The sequence below is a fragment of the Macrobrachium rosenbergii genome, unplaced genomic scaffold (genome assembly GCF_040412425.1).
Source record: "Macrobrachium rosenbergii isolate ZJJX-2024 unplaced genomic scaffold, ASM4041242v1 282, whole genome shotgun sequence".
Classification (NCBI taxonomy): Eukaryota; Metazoa; Arthropoda; class Malacostraca; order Decapoda; family Palaemonidae; genus Macrobrachium; species Macrobrachium rosenbergii.
Window position 1 is genome coordinate 3,504,333 of NW_027100730.1, and position 17,164 is coordinate 3,521,496.

Genomic DNA, 17,164 nt, shown 5'->3' on the forward strand with positions numbered 1-17,164 from the left:
ATATATATATATATATATATATATATATATATATATATATATATATATACATAAATACACTTATATATGCATATATATATATATTATATATATATATATATATATATATATATATATATATATATATATATATATATATATATATATATATATATATATATATATATATATATATAATTTGTACAATACTTTACTGGTGGCAACAAACTTTATTTATTTGGCTTTGGAAATCTGACTTTTTGTTAAGGGAAATCATAAAAAGAAAAGAAAAAGGGGATGATTCGCATGAGCTTAGGGTTCTACTTCATGAGGGAATGTTACGTAAACACTTTGGTTAAATTAAGTAATTATATTTACAAGAAAAGAATAAAAAGAAAATGGTTAAATGAATTATTAAGAGACTTGCAAAGCCTGAAGATCTTCCTACTGGGGTCTTGAATGGTGGCAAGGCACAGTCCAAGATGAGTCCACAGCAAATTGGTCCCTCTGCAAGAGAGTTAAACATTGCACGCCAGTAAAGGAAAATATAACACACAGAATGACTCGAGGCTGCACTGATGGTGCCAAGGACTCAAGGAATGAGTGAACATTTTACACTGGAGCACAAAACACTGGAAATAGCACTGGATAAAATGGCACAAAGGATAAAGAGTAATACTGGCACTCAATAAACACTTCTAATGGCAAACTGTCGTGACTGAAAGGTCTTTACTAGTACTTTACCTTAGGGGAAGCCGGTCTCTGGTGAAGAATGACAAGGGGCAATCACATGCGTGGCACTGTACACTAATCACATGGACGATTCATTCGAGGATGACCGTAGAACTGGATTCAAGTCAGAAGTCTGGTGTGGACAGGGGGTTAGGTGGGGCTCTCAGCAACTCATAGCACCCTCCTGCGCATGTACGGCTAACTGCAAAGATCTTCCTGTCCAAGCTCCTTTTAAGGCAACCACCATGGGTAGGGGCCCCAATGTTGGCCCATGTGGTGACCGGGCTGAAGATGCGTCATTTTCCAGGTGTTTCGACCATGTGCTATCTCCCCAGGTATCCTGTGGAAAGACAATTCAGCCAGCTCAATCTGCCTTTAGAATGGTGGTTTTAAGCAGCTTAGTTGGGCTAAGCTGCTTAAGGGAGTGACACTCATCCTCTTATCCTTGTCCCTTTCGACTGTGCCATCTGAATGTCTGTCCCAGGTAAAGGAAGGGGACAGATAGGAATGTTGATAACTCTTATGTGTTGGTATCTCGGTCAACTGGGGTCGGCTACGCAGCGACGATTCTACTCTTGATAAACTAACGGCACTCTAAGGGTCGGCCATGTAGCAACTTCTTGTTAGTAATAATATATGTATATATATATATATATATACAGGGTGCGGCATAAGTAACGCCCTTTGTTTAAGTGGAACAAAATTAAAGCCTTTTTGATTATCCTTTATTTTTTCGAACATGAATGTATTGCCACAGGTTAATAGATTAATATAATATATTAATAAAATTAATATAATGCTTATTCGGTTTAATAATGTTCAGTACAAATACTAATTGCTAACTCTGCAGAAAAACGCCTGCTGGATTTTTTAGGAGAATGCAGCAACGATTCTTGTGGTTCATTGGACTTTTCTAAGCTTGTTGCAACAACTGGCCTACCCACTCTTTGAGCATTACTTACACTTCCTGTGGATTCAAATTTTCCAATCAAGCTTGTGATATTTCGGCTTTGCACCCTTGGGATGTTAAATTCAGCTGATAACAATCTTGTGGTTTCAGCACCATTTTTATTGTTTTGATAGTACAACTGAATTGCTATTACTCTCTGTTCCTTTGTTAATCTCACGGTTGTATAAAATATCTGAAAAAATTAAGATTTAGCAAATTAATTCAAGAAAATAAAGAAAATATACATTATAAGATATAAAATTAAAAAGGGTGTTATTTATGATACACTTATGTATATATATATATATATATATATATATATATATATATATATATATATATATATATATATATATATATATATATATGTATATATATATGTATATATATAAATATATAATATATATATATATATATATATATATATATATATATATATATATATATATATATATATATATATATATATATATATATATATATATATATATATATATATGTATATATATATATATATATATATATATATATATATATATATATATAATATATATATATATATATATATATATATATATATATATATATATATATATATATATATATATATATTATAACAATATATATATATATATATATATATATAGAGTAATTCACAACTTATATATATATATATATATATATATATATATATATATATATATATATATATATATATATATATATATATATATAATAATGGGAGAGAATCCGTCCGTAAAGCATTAGCCAGAAGGAAGACACAGCCTTAGCAGTTAGATAATTCATTCACTAACAGGAGGTCCTGATTCAATCTCCAGATGAAATGCGATGGTTTAGGCATGTTGCATCATATTTTATTGGGTATTTATTTGCCTAAGCAAGGAATTCTGTAGTTAATAGGTTGAACACAATATAGAAAATGGTATAGGATTAGCTAACTGATCCCAAAATACTTGCTAAGAATCAGATGGCTGATATCTAATGAGTGGAAAAGTTTTAAGGTGAAATACATCTTTCTATCACTTTCAGCTTGTAAGATGGTTATTATGTACGAGACAGACTATATGGGAGGGGATTCTGATTACTCAAATCACCCTGGAACTTACTACGAAGCTTTGCGGCAGTGCATGAATTACAATTGCATTGGGATGATCTGCAGAAAATATAACGGTGAGAAAAACTTGTTCATCAAATTTCCATCAGAAAACATATATTATATATATAATACAGTACTTATGTTATTGTTATGCTTTTTAGGATCAATATAAACTGGTACTTGGTTTTGATTTTAGTTATTATATCATTTAATAAACAAACTGGCCAATATATCATAAAAGTAGACAGTAGTTGTTTCACCTACATTTAACCTCTCTGCTGTTGTCATCATTCGCAGACATATGCTGGTTGAAGCTCAGTTCGCAATTCACATCAACAAGAAGACCCAGTGACTCTGCCAATCTTCTCTACTGGTACACTCTTTGCGAATAGGTCAGCCTGGGAAATGTAGACTTTTTCTGCACAAGACTCGCATTGAGGCTGGAAGACAAAATTCTGCTCTTGACACTCCCCTTGGAATATCAGCGAGTTTTGTATCAACAGGGAAAGATTTTCAGCAAAGGAAAAATTTTTGATTTTTATTTTTTTTGTTTCGAGCCTCATCTTTCAACCTCATGACTTGAACTGCGATGGATGTGTTACTGGTGCCCGGAGAGGCTTGTTTAAGACTTTGTTATGTCCTGTCGTTACTTTATAAATTCATATCACTAAAATCAAGGCTGAGAGTGACCTTTACATTCTGTGCTTAATTTTTTTTTCTTCTATTTCCATGATGCATTTAACTCTAATTCATTCTTCTATTTTCTCATACAAAAAAAGAAAGGAAAATGGAGCTAGAAAGGTACTTTCAAGGCGCTCAGGAAATCCCAGTGCCAAATTATATACACAGCCTTGATTTGTAGGTCTGGCTCCATTGGTGACCAAGCTGACATCAAGTCCTATAGGCTTATTTTTTCAGGTTTCTCGATCTTTACTAATTGAATGAATAAATAAAAAATCATGCAAAGAATAACAAATCTAAAAACAACATATAAAAAATGGCCAGACTTTGAAATTAAATAATGAACAAGTAAAATATGCACCAAAGTTTCTTCGGCGCAATCGAGTTTTCCAAGGCCATCGAAAACGAAAACAGATCTATCTTTTGATGGTCTCGGTATAATGCTGTATAAGCCGCGGCCCATAAAACTTTAACCACTGTCTGGTGGTGGCCTGGCCTATATCGTTGCCAGACGCACAATTATGGCTAACTTTAAACTTAAATAAAATAAAAACTACTGCGGCTAGAGGGCTGCAATTTGTTATATTTGATGACTGGAAGGTGGATGATCAACATACCAATTTGCAGCCCTCTAGTCTTAGTAGTTTTTAAGATCTGAGGGCAGACAGAAAAAGTGTGGATGGACAGACAAAACTGTCTCTGGGAGCCGTGCCCTTGATAAAAGTTCCTGAGACAATAGGTGTGGAAACAACGCAGGGGGGAAATGTCAGGGAAACCAAGAATATTCAGCATCTCCATTACAGGCTGGGAACCTGGTATGGCTCTGGCCTAACAGCATCACCAGGTCTATCATTGAGCTCGAATACTAGAACCTTTGTCTTCTAATGACACAAGTCGGTGGATGAACAAACATCATTTATTCGAGACACTATCTGATTTCTTGATACCTGCATCAACATTAAGACAAAATATTCTTAAAGCACTAGCAGTTGTCACTCCTGCAACTTACAGCCGTTATAATAGCATAAATCTTTTAATTAAGGAAGTGAATAAGGATAAATATCGCCTCTTATACCAGAAGCCTCACAGTTAGAACTTCCCCTAAGCGATGACCTAACACTTGCACAAGAACCCCAACTTGTCTGTATGTCAACATATTTCTTGGGCGTAGCTTGGAGGGGGTCATTGCCCCCATCCCACAATTGACAATAAGTCATTGCATTGTTTTCCAAGAATTATCATAAATTAGTTCATTTTGCTTGGAGAATGTTAATGGGGATATATTTAAAAACTCGTTACTCCACCCTTGAAAAAAATTACTCTCGTCAAATTTGAGATTAATTTGTTGCAAGTAAATCATTTATCTTTGTCCTGAAGTAACTTCATGAGCAATGGCTCGTACAAGCAATTTTTGAAATAATTTAAGACGAGTCAGTAAATGATTTGGCAACAGGAGATGGATCATTTGCTTGCTCGGAATTCTACAGTATATTACAGCGACTTCCTTATTGTACGCTCCTCTCAATGGCCACTGCTTCGAGCGTCACGGCAAGATTTCGTAAAACAAGGAAGGTGTACTTGAGGCAGGTTACTAAAAGGCGCCATTCCCGTCAACAACATTTTACTGACGTTAAGTCATACACAAATACAAACTAATCTTGGTAAATAAGTACCTCTCAAGACAAACAATTTTAATACCAAATAATACTGCACAAATTACAAGTTAACATTGAATAATAAAAAATGCAGATTCAACATCCTCCCAACCATAGAAGTACACTGCTACTCCTATGAAACTCTTACCACACACACACTGTAGCCTACACAGGTTACAAATCTAGTTTCACAGGTGCTTTTACCAAAAGCCCTCTGCGAGTGTAAGATATTGGCTCAACTCTGGATTGTGAAATATCAGGATCAGAGTCATCAGCATTCACATCAGAATGATTATAAACAGGTTTAGGCACAGATTTATCATTTACCTCGGAAACAATACAAGGTACACCACCTTCGGCTTCTGTGCCCAAAACATTTGAGATCTCAAGATCATGCAATTTTTGTACTGGTCTGTTAATAATACCTTTGGAAGTTTTAACATCAACACTTCTCATCACACCATCTTTACCTGGATATACTTCTATAATAACACCAAGTGGCCAGGACAACCTACGAACATTATCTTCTTTGACTAATACCACAGAACCTTTCTTTACATTACACTTAGATACAAAACCTTTAATGGCACATGGTAAATTTCTTATGTAATCAGAGCTCCATATTTCCCAAAACTTATCCAACTGTCTTTGTTGGGCAGTCTCTCTCATACATAAATCTTTAGAAGACATACAAGAAGAATGCTCCTCAACAACTTCTGGCTGGACTCCGGCAGTACGGCCAATAAGAAAATGTGAGGGGGTCAATGGATTGGATGTATCAACCTCCTCACCCACAAATGTCAAAGGTCTCGAATTAATGCAAGCTTCAACCTCATGAAGAGTAGTTTCCAATTCACATCTAGATAGGCATTTGACACCCAATGTCTTTTTTAGTGCTGACTTAACTGATCGAACTAGACGCTCCCACCAACCTCCCCACCAAGGAGCAAGGGGTACAATAAATTTCCACTGAGGAGCTAGTGGGCCATAGTGTTGCTGTAATAACTGAGAAACTCCAACAAATGTCTTTGCATCATCAGAATAAAAAATTGAAGGAAGACCACGTCTTGCTGTAAATCTACGGATGGCAAGAAGACAATCTGGCATAGAGAGAGAATCAGTGAGTTCTAAGTGTGCAGAACGAATAACAGCACAAGTGAAAAGCAAAATATAGAATTTTTTGGAGGGCAAATCTACACAAAACAATGGCCCAGCAAAATCTAATCCTGTTACAGAAAAGGGAGATGCTGATTTAACTCTCAGTTCAGGAGAGGAGCTACAGGTTGACTACAAGCCTTGGAGTCATACCTTAATGCAAGTTACACATTCTCTACACAGTCTTGGCTCTCCTTCGAAGTCGCACAATCCAATAACCATTTCTCAATGTGGACACAAGGGTAGAAACGCCAGAATTTCAGAAGAACATGCTGGAAACGAACTAAAGTCTTCACTACATGAGTAGAAGGAAGAATAATAGGATGTTTGCTTTCATAACACAGATCTGAATATTCGGAACGACCTTTAATTCTCAAAAGACCATCATTATCCAAAAAAGGATCTAATTTTACTAAATCAGGGATTCAAATTCTCGTGGATATGCTTCCCTTTGAACACAAAGGTACAATTTACTCTTAGCTTTAGTTAATTCACAATATGATAAAGGACCAGAGCATTTAACAGATTGTGGTTTGCAATTATTAATAAATCTTAAGGTCCAAGCTACTATATTAAGGGCTTTCTGAAACTAACTCCATCTAGAAAATTAAAATACTTGGGAAAATGAATCCACAGTTATACAAGCTACTACATTTTCCTCAGAACTTTCATCCCTTAATGAAATCCTTAACTGTTCAGGTTGAAGCAAAGACAAAGACTCAGCCTCTTGAAGCCACGGGGGGCCTACCAACCAAAGATCTGAAGCTACAAGGTGTTCAGCAAACACTCCTCTAGAAATGAGGTCAGCAGGGTTATCCTTTCCTGGGCAATGATACCAACAATCAGGTGATGTTAAGCTCTGAATTTCCATGACTCGATTTGCTACAAATGGTTTCCATCTACTAGGGTCTCCTTTTATCCAGGACAGTACAACTGTAGAGTCTGTCCAGCAATATGAAGTTACATCTTCCTTAAAACGAAGGGCAGATTTGACAAAACTAGAAGCCTGGCGCTAAGCATTGCCCCAGCAACTCCAAACGAGGCAGTGAGACCTTCTTTATAGGAGCTACCTTACCTCTGCTCATAACAAGGGAAGCTTTAAAGGAACCATCCTGCAAAGGAACTCTCAAATATACACAAGCACCATATCCCTTTTCAGACGCATCCCCAAAGGAATGAAGCTCCAAACCTGTTAGGTCTTTCCATGAAAGATCCTCAAAGTAACATCGCTGAACCTTCCATGAGCCAAGTTTCTCAAAACCCGTTAACCACCTTTGAAATTTACAATGCAACTCTTCAGGTAACACATCATCCCATTTAAGTCCAATTCTCCATACATCCTGAAAAAGAATTTTGGCAAACATAACAAATGGGCTATTAAGCTGAGAACTCTTCTCTTAGTGGACACCACACCCATCTGAGACCCAACATTTACTTCACTAAATGAAAAATAATCACGAGTGGAAACCCACTGCATACCCAGGATTTTTATAGATTTATTTCCACAACAGTCATCAGGGTTTTCACTAAATTTATCTGCTAAACTCTTACAATTTGAATTCCATTTAGATAAAGACATACCAGCTTCAGACATAATCTTACAGGCTTTATCAAATTTTACACAAGCTTCAGCAATACTGTCAGCTCCTAACAGCCAATCATCCACATACAGATTACAATTCAGTTCGTCAACTACTTCAGAATTATTATTATTATTATTATTATTATTATTATTATTATTATTATTATTATTATTATTATTATTATATTATTAACAAAGGGAACACGAACAAACCTCATTACACGGACAATGCCCTTATTTTGCCACAAAAACCTGTGAACATCTTGTTCTTCCCTCTGCACCTTGATTTGAAGGAAAGCTTTAGTTATGTCTGCTGTTAAAGCTACCCTCCATCTTCTAAATCGTATCAACACTTCAACAAGATCAGGATTGAGAGAAGGTCCACATTCCAAACAGTCATTCAAAGAAATACCATTATAACTTACAGCTGAAGCATCGAAAACAGGTCTTACCTTGGTAGAATTACTACTCTCACGGATAACAGGACGATGCGGTAAGTAATAAACAGGATATACACTAGAAATCTCAGAATGTGGCACTTCCTCAATAATGTCATCTTTTTCATATTCTTCAAAAACCTCATCATACCTTTCCCTTAAACCAGGAGTTTTAACAAATTTCAAATTTAAATTTTCCAACCTTTTACGTGCTAGTTTTTCATTATTTTTCAAACTCTGTTTAGCAACATCAGATTTCCATGGTAAAGACACTTCATACCTACCATCAATAAACTTTACATTATCAGAAAATTTCTGTAAAACAGTACTGGATGAAAACTCATTGGATACAGCTTCTTTTGAAGAGATTCCCACAGATTCAAGATCCCAAAATTTATGTAAATCAAACTCTGATACATTATTTACACACAAAAGTTGGGAAGTTACACTTACTCTGTCCAGAGGAATATTACAAGACCCTGACAAAACCCACCCAAACACAGATTCCTGAGCTACTAAATTTTTAGATTGTAGAGTTTTATTAGGTACCATAAATCTCCAATAGGCATTTAGGCCTACCAAAATATCAACATTTACATGGCGGTTGTTCATGTAGTCATCTGCTAATTGCAATTTAGAAAATTCCATTACCTCCTCATCAGGAACACTAGGTCGGAACAATGGTGCGCAAATGTCAGGTACTTCAGCTGCCATTAAAGAATGACTCTCACCCTTATAACCAACTAAACTCATCTCATACACATTACATTGGTTACTCTTGGAAGCTTTACCTCCTCCAAATGAAGAAAATGATATGTACTCAGAAGTTATCCACTTAGGCCTTACCCTTTTTACAAATTTACTGGAAACATAAGACCTATCAGATCCTGTGTCAAATAGTGGTGTAGCTTCACATATACCCTTTTTCCCCAACACTTTAACCTTTGCGGTCTGCAATACACTGCGTGATTGAGTTAACACTCTGTTATTTAGGTTAGGTTCACAATGAGCTACCCCCACATGAGTTACATTTTCATCAATTTTATCCTGAGACATAGCACCACTTACATTTTGATCATTCTTATTAAACACTTTAGTCTTATTGCCAGTGTAGCATAAAACATTATGTTTTCCCTTACACTTTACACATTTTGATTGGCAACCTGTGACCTTTTTCCAAACATCTGAAACACAGTTTAGCACTCTGAATGGCCTCTTCACGTTCAGCAATGGAAAGTTTCAAGATACCAAAACAATTTTCACTCTTGTGATTTTTACCACAAAACATACACTTATAAAAGGACACCTCCGAAGAGGTCTGAAGAGCAGAGGCAGAACCCTGAAATTTAATTCTTTTCTCAGATTCAACACTATGGTTATCAGTCTTTACTGCATTGATATCCTTAAATGTATCTGACCTTTCTCGGCGCTCTATTTCTCTCTGCAAAAATTCAATAACCAATCTAGGTCCCTTTCATGTCCAGATCCTTCTCTGGACCACTCCCAAACGAATGTCAGGAGGCAATCGAGACAGGATAACAGGCGTCATAAATACCCCATACTGGTTACCATCCACTCCTAATGCCTCTAAACTATGTACATGTGTTAAAAGTTAATCCTGTAATTTCCACAAAGAGGAAACATTTCTAGAACTAGGATTCTTAGCAGGTATAGTGATTCCAAGAAGGGCCTGAATATGTGCAAAAATAATACGTTCAGGCCTACCAAACCGTTCCTTTAACATTTTACAGGCTGTGGGGTAATTAGCACTAGTCTGGGATAACCCCTGTATTACTGATTTTGCCTCCCCTTGTAACAGTGACTGTAAATAACAGAATTTACTAATAATCGGGATATCAGAATCATCTACCAATGCCACAAATCTGTCCCAAAATGACTGCCATTCAGTCAAAACTCCACTAAACTTAGGTAATTCTAATTTAGGCAGTCGCACATTACATTGGGCTAAAGAATCCGCAGACCCACTCTCACTTGGTGGCTTCTCAAGTTTCTCCAGGGCTAATAACCTTTGGGCAGCCTGTATTCTAGGAACCCTTACCTGACGCCGAAACTTATCAGCATACTCAATGTCTTCTTCTAAGTCCTGTGGGTTACCAATTTCTAGCTCCAGGGCGGACTGCACTTCATCCAAATGAGCTAGACGTCGATCAAAGTCATCCACAGCATCTTGCAGTTCTACCTTGCTCACTTGTCGATCGCCAAGCAAATCCATCAGTGCATTCGACGAACGGGTCATCCATCCACAGGCGGCCGACCGGCTCTTCCTCAGCTTTCCTTCCTTCATCTTGCCTTATTTATCAGGGTTGGGATTCTGCATACAACCAAAGAAATCCCGTTTTCTGGGCACTAAAATGTACGCTCCTCTCAATGGCCACTGCTTCGAGCATCACGGCAAGATTTCGTAAAACAAGGAGGGTGTACTTGAGGCAGGTTACTAAAAGGCGCCATTCCCGTCAACAACATTTTACTGACGTTAAGTCATACACAAATACAAACTAATCTTGGTAAATAAGTACCTCTCAAGACAAACAATGTTGAACAATTTTAATACCAAATAATACTGCACAAATTACGAGTTAACACTGAATAATAAAAAATGCAGATTCAACACTTATCATCAACCTGTATATAATGTCTGTCTCTCCCTTAATCTATCTCCTTTGGCACAGGCACATGTGTGTTCATTTGCATATAGAGAAATGCACACGAGACTGGCTGGCATTCAAACTTTCAGCTCATCGTTGTTAGTTTAAAAATTCACTCACACAAACAAACACACGCCCCTATGCCCTTTGGGAAGGCATGGGGGATTAATATCTGAGAGTTCATCACAAATGCGGCACTGGCACACATGCAAGTTATCCATTATGAGAAGGTCAAAATTGCTCAAATTACGAAAGTATTCCAGACCATCGAACATTGTTTTCATTAATCCTTCTTACATTAAAAATGTGTTCGTTCGTATGATTAATTATTCATAAGCATTATTTGCTTATTCTCGAAACAAAAAATAAGCAATCAATTTTGAGCAAAGTTATTCATAATCCATATGAATATATGTAAATGTTCATTATTAATGTGTATAAATTACACACAATCGGTTTAGGCTGACACACAGCTGTGCGTGAGTGTATAACGATTCATGAGAAGCATAAATGTCATTAACGGCGGCTGTGGTACATCTAGTGAATATCACATTTTCTTGCAATTAAATCACGGAAGGCATCGGAAACAGAAAAAATAGTCAACATTCATCAAACCTACCAGTAAAGATACAAAATAGTACGTAATGATAAGAATAACAATGATAGCAGTGTAGCGAAATGGCAGACCCAGAAGTGTCTGGCTCAGATAAAGGGTAATGGTGCCGTGTGCCACTCCCTCCCGCTCTAGAGCACAGCACCAATCACTACAAAGTGGGGGAGTCTGGTCAGATCGGCGACAAGATTGCCGCTAAACAATATTACCCAGAATGGCAACATACAAATTGCGCAACTTACGGTAACGGCATACAGTCATAGGCTATGACAACCTAATAGGCTCTTGGTCTAAGGTAGGACACTGTGAAGCAACTGTGAAAGTTTAGGTCAAGTTACTAAAGTAAAGTAGCCCAGATTAAGAATATACCTAACTTATAACACTAACTACTATGATGGGTCCATCGAATTAAACTACCAAATAATAAAATCATGAAAACTTTATTACATGAATCTTAACGTTAATATTCATAACTACACAGCAATCAAGGAGAGCCAATCACCAAAACTTGAGTGAAAGTAATTAAGCAAGAAGTTAGCACTGATAAACTAAAGTTCTAGTTAATTTAATAGCAAGCACATGTTGGTTAAGTTTGAATCAGCTGTAGCAATGAAGGTGAAAATCAACTTCACCGAAGAGGATTTCAGCCTTGCCTCGCTCATCTAACCCGCAGCTTCCAATATTTTTCTCCTTCCCCCGGCAAATCTGCTGATACAGAACACAGGACAGTCAAGATGCGCAAGACAAACAAACAAAGCATTTACAACATTTAATGTTTAATACTGACAGAGGTAAAGCCACTCTATTTGCATGATTCTTAACAAAGACAAAGCAAAGAAAATGCAACCATAGGCAATTTACTGACCAAAACCATCAATAATTAAATCTGAGACTGTATGTTCAATAAAAGAAAGTACAACAACCGACAATGTCTACAAAAGTACTAAATTTTAAATTCACTGAAATGACTTTTGAGCATACTTCTCAAGCACAGAAAAACGGTTTAAAAATAAATATAACACTTGCTTATTAATTGCATTAACTTAAAGTTTTTCCCTGAGAAAAAAATGTGAGGATATTCATGATATTCTAGACAAATATACTGACCAAAGCAGAATGCTTATTAACAAGCAGACTGGACATCATGACACTTCTTGAAAGTGTTTCAGTCTAACACTAAGAAGCATTCCCTTTGCAAATGCAAGGATTCAGCCTCTGAGTGACACCTATTGAGATGCTTTATGGCCTGGCAGGGGCCTTGCTTCCCATTTGGAGGAGGCTGCTCTATAGGCAGGGGTGCCCTAGCTTCCTATGGAAAAGCATCCCGTTGGAGGGGCTGGAGACCCTCCCCTTTACTTCTAGTACCCTGGCTCCATCTGAGAAGGCATGTATTGGGCAAGAGCTAGAGGCCCTCTTCAAAGGATACCTTTTCTAGGTAAATTTTGGCTTTCATCCCTGCAGTGTATCCTTTTCTAGGTAAATTTTGGCTTTCATCCCTGCAGTGTATCGTTTTCTAGGCAAATTTTGGCTTTCATCCCAGCTGTGTATCCTTTTCTAAGTAAATTTTGGCTTTCATCCCTGCAGTGTATCCTTTTCTAGGTAAATTTTGGCTTTCATCCCTGCAGTGTATCCTTTTCTACGTAAATTTTGGCTTTCATCCCTGCAGTAAGGCAGGCATGCTTCTCAACTTGGCAAGACACCGACTTTCCTCTGGGGAGGGCAGCTCCATAGGATAAGCTCCCATCCAAAAGATTCCTGTTTTCCTCTAGAATGGTATCCCTGGTAAAAGTGCTACAGCCTCTCCCCAAGAAAACCCATCGATAGGAAGTTTTGCCCTCAATCTCTTGGTGAAGGCCTCCTCCGGGGATTCTTCTACCATAGAAGGAGCCTCACTTTCCTACTAAGAAGGCTGTCCGGGGAGGGCTTCCTTGCCAAAAGTTCCCTGGCACCCTCTGGTAAGATATTCTGGGGAGGGTTTCCCTTTGCCGGACCAATGTTGTGTGCTAGGTGCAATAAATGCGTTGTTTTCATGCTATGATACATGAAGGACATTGGATTCATACTTCTGAATATTAAATCCATGAAGAGGCAATATGAATGAATCTGAAGCCTCTTGGGAGACTCCAGCCTTTCTAAAGTCTCCAGAGCTTCTGGAACTTGCATAATGTTAGTAAATCGAGACCTTTGCCTAATTCAAATGAGCCTTATTCTTCAATGGAAAAGCATCACAAATTAGGAGGAAAATTGACGGTACTAGATCCAGGGCTTCTCTGACTTTCTAACGGTCGGGAGAGAGAGAGAGAGAGAGAGAGAGAGAGAGAGAGAGAGATTTTCTATATCAAAGATTTCATAGCATACGTATTTATTGAACACTCCTGGGAACTCAACAAAGTGAAACGGGAAACTGAAAGCGTCTGGAGCTTTTCTACTGTGCCACGTGCAAGAGGTAACTTTGTGACGCTGACTTATAATTGTGGCCCTCAAATATACTTCATATACTTGCTAACCATTGTTGTAGATGTTAATTTAAGGTACCAATAAACTTTCACATTTATCTCTCTAACAGAAGATTATCTAACTGAACCTGTAAGAAATCTAAGACTTCCAGAGGGTTTATTCAAAACTTTAATTGTTGAGCTCAATGTGAAGGGAAGTTTTTGCGTCATAATGTTAAGAATATTTACTTTGAAACATGACTTATAACACTAAGACATACAGGCAGCAATTAAAACTAAGTAATGAACCTTTCCAAGAAATATACGCTCACACCAGCTCACAAAAACACACACACACACACACACACTTCTTCTCAGCTTAATCTCTAGTTTAAGTAGTTATAATTAGTGAACCTTCTTCACCTGTTTCTCTCTTTAGTAGATGCTTTATATACAGAAAATTTACATACATACACTATATTATATATATATATATATATATATATATATATATATATATATATATATATATATATATATATATATATATATATATATATATATATATATACATATACATACATATATGTAATTGTAATATACAATGCACTCTTAACTTTCTCAAATTTTTTCCTGCTTGTTTGGAGACACTTGTCACTACAAAGCCTTAAGATCCAAGTGCAAGAAATATGAAGAGATTCTGATGTCTGGTAGCGGGAAATGAACCCGGGTCCCCTAATCAGAATGAGGTACCATTGTCGACCTGACCTGTAGATTCTACATATGTGTGTATATATATATATATATATATATATATATATATATATATATATATATATATATATGCACATATGTGTATACACATATATGTGTATGTATATATATACATATATACACACACACATATATATATATATATATATATATATATATATATATATATATATATATATATATATATACATATATGTATATATATACATGTATGTGTGTATGTTACATATATATATATATATATATATATATATATATATATATATATATATATATATATATATATATATATATTAAGAATATCCATTCCCCCTCCTATTTAGCTCCTATCTAGCTAACTTATTTCGAGGACATAATTCCCGTTAGCGTATAGGTGGCGCCAATATGGCGGAACTCCGTTGTTTTACTCATAGGGACAGAGAACGCACGCCTTCCAAGCCTACAGAAAATGCCCACGCCGGGTAAGACAATGAGCCTCCCTCTTAAAACCCCCCTGCTACCAGAACACACCTAGATTTCCCCCCTTAAGAATCGTACGATGCGAAACAATGCTCCCAACCCCCTTTCCCCCATCGTGCGATGGGGGAGCCATGTAGGGATTAGGAAGGGCAGAAGGGCATTTAAGGGCTGGTGGAACAGGTAAGTTTGCTTCTATAGGCATATTAAGATAAGTGTGCTTTTCCCATACCCTCCTTGCTGGCTTTCTTGGCTTGCTTGCAGGTACAGCTGGGGCCCGCACCCCCCCCCCAACCGCAGGAATGTGATCTGCTGTTCCAAAGGGAGACAGAGATCTCCGTGACTTCATCTGGAGCGGAAGCTCTGCGATTCTCCTTTCGCCGCTGGTGGTGACGATCATCGACGGACAGCCAATTCGATTGTGGGCGCCTATAACAATTTGAACAGGTTCGTACGTCGCAAGTAGTCATTGAGCCAGCCCTGTCTCTTGTTCTGCACTCCTTAATTTCCCTCTCCCTTTTAACTTTTAACCTATTCCTCCACGAACAATCTTCCCTTTGTCCAAATCTTGCCTGTATCCCCCTGCCTTGCCATTTACGTACCTTTGAATTCGAGTAACGATCCCGATAAACAATCATTTATCCCTCCACCAGTGCAATCTAAGGGCTATTCTAGCTGTTAAGTTAAAATTAACCAAGCGGTAGTTAACTTTGGGAGCGTATAATTACATGTCCATTGTTAGCGCACTTGCGACGCAGGTCATATTTACGGGCTTTCAGCAAAAGCACCTTTTAGGGTAATTTATGTATTGTACTTAAGAAAGTGTTGTGTAATCTGCAGTAGGAAGATTCCTTTCCCCTTAGTTGATCAGGGCTAACGAAGGCGTCTATTTCAGGAAGAAACGAGACACGTGGCACGATTGCAACCATTCCTTGCTTCCATTCTGCCTGCCACCATGTCCTGGTCGTAGCTAGAGAAGTTCCGTTGTGCCAACCATTTTGATGAAGTAATTCCTCCATCCTGGAACCCCATCATAGACATTTTTATTCCACGTAGTGAGGGCAGATTGAAGGTGATGACTATCATTGACTGATTATTGCAAACTGAATGTAATTAGTATCACTGAACTGATTATTGCAGACTGGCCCTGTTTTATCCACTCATTTGTTTGCCAATTCATGTCATTATCGTTATTGTGCCTATTTTGAATCTGTCCCTAAGCGATCCTGTCGTATGGTGTCTAACTGTTAATTTATTAATGTTAATTTGTTAAGTTTCTATAAATAAATCACTGTAAATTGGAAATGAATTCTAAATTCCAATATGGCGACCTTCCACCTTAAATTATAACTCCAGAAAAATTCTGAGGTAAGTCGTAATTAACTCCCTTTTTTGCTTACAAACTGGACTCCCTTGGTTTCGTGGCAGCATCAATTATAATATTGTATGTAAATTCTCATCAAAACCAGTCCAGTCTGTAACAATATATATATATATATATATATATATATATATATATATATATATATATATATATATATATATATATATATATATATATATATATATATATATATATATATATATATATATGCAGATTTCATTGAATTCAATGGCTTTTTTGGTTGTTGATAAACTTTTATTAGTTTCACAATACTTTCTAAATCTTCTACGTCCTTCAAAGTGTAGTTGATAGATAAAGAAACAAAGATTACCTCTTTGTTCCATTTACTGGGAACACAACACCACAGCTGTTCCGCCACTTGTCGTGACATCTTCAAAGTGTACTACATTTTCTTTGCGTACTCGCGTTTTATTACATGGTGCAGACGCTACAATTCCGTCCGCACCACGTAATAAAACGAGTACGCAAAGAAAATGTAGTACACTTTGAAGATTATGAATTGACTGAGTATGAAATTTAGGTCTTGAA

The 17,164-nt window shown here is 36.8% G+C and overlaps 3 protein-coding genes across 3 annotated transcripts in view; 1 reads left to right on the forward strand and 2 right to left on the reverse strand.

Annotated features, from left to right (window-relative positions):
• Window positions 1-3,575, forward strand: part of LOC136838254 (uncharacterized) — a 37,934-nt gene extending 34,359 nt beyond the window's left edge. Inside the window, exons 4-5 of the mRNA XM_067103118.1 lie at window positions 2,711-2,851; window positions 3,075-3,575. Coding sequence (XP_066959219.1) covers window positions 2,711-2,851; window positions 3,075-3,169 — 236 coding nt within the window. The 3' untranslated portion in view covers window positions 3,170-3,575. The remainder of the gene's footprint in view (window positions 1-2,710; window positions 2,852-3,074) is intronic.
• A 6,324-nt stretch (window positions 3,576-9,899) lies between these two features.
• On the reverse strand, window positions 9,900-10,592 carry LOC136838255 (uncharacterized). Its single transcript, XM_067103119.1, has one exon. It carries the CDS (start codon window positions 10,590-10,592, stop codon window positions 9,900-9,902), a length of 693 nt encoding a protein of 230 aa, XP_066959220.1.
• Window positions 10,593-11,987: 1,395 nt separating this feature from the next.
• LOC136838265 (oocyte zinc finger protein XlCOF6-like) overlaps window positions 11,988-17,164 on the reverse strand; it is a 109,317-nt gene continuing 104,140 nt past the window's right edge. The window contains exon 5 of the mRNA XM_067103130.1: window positions 11,988-12,271. The gene's annotated coding sequence lies outside the window, so the exon portion shown is untranslated. The remainder of the gene's footprint in view (window positions 12,272-17,164) is intronic.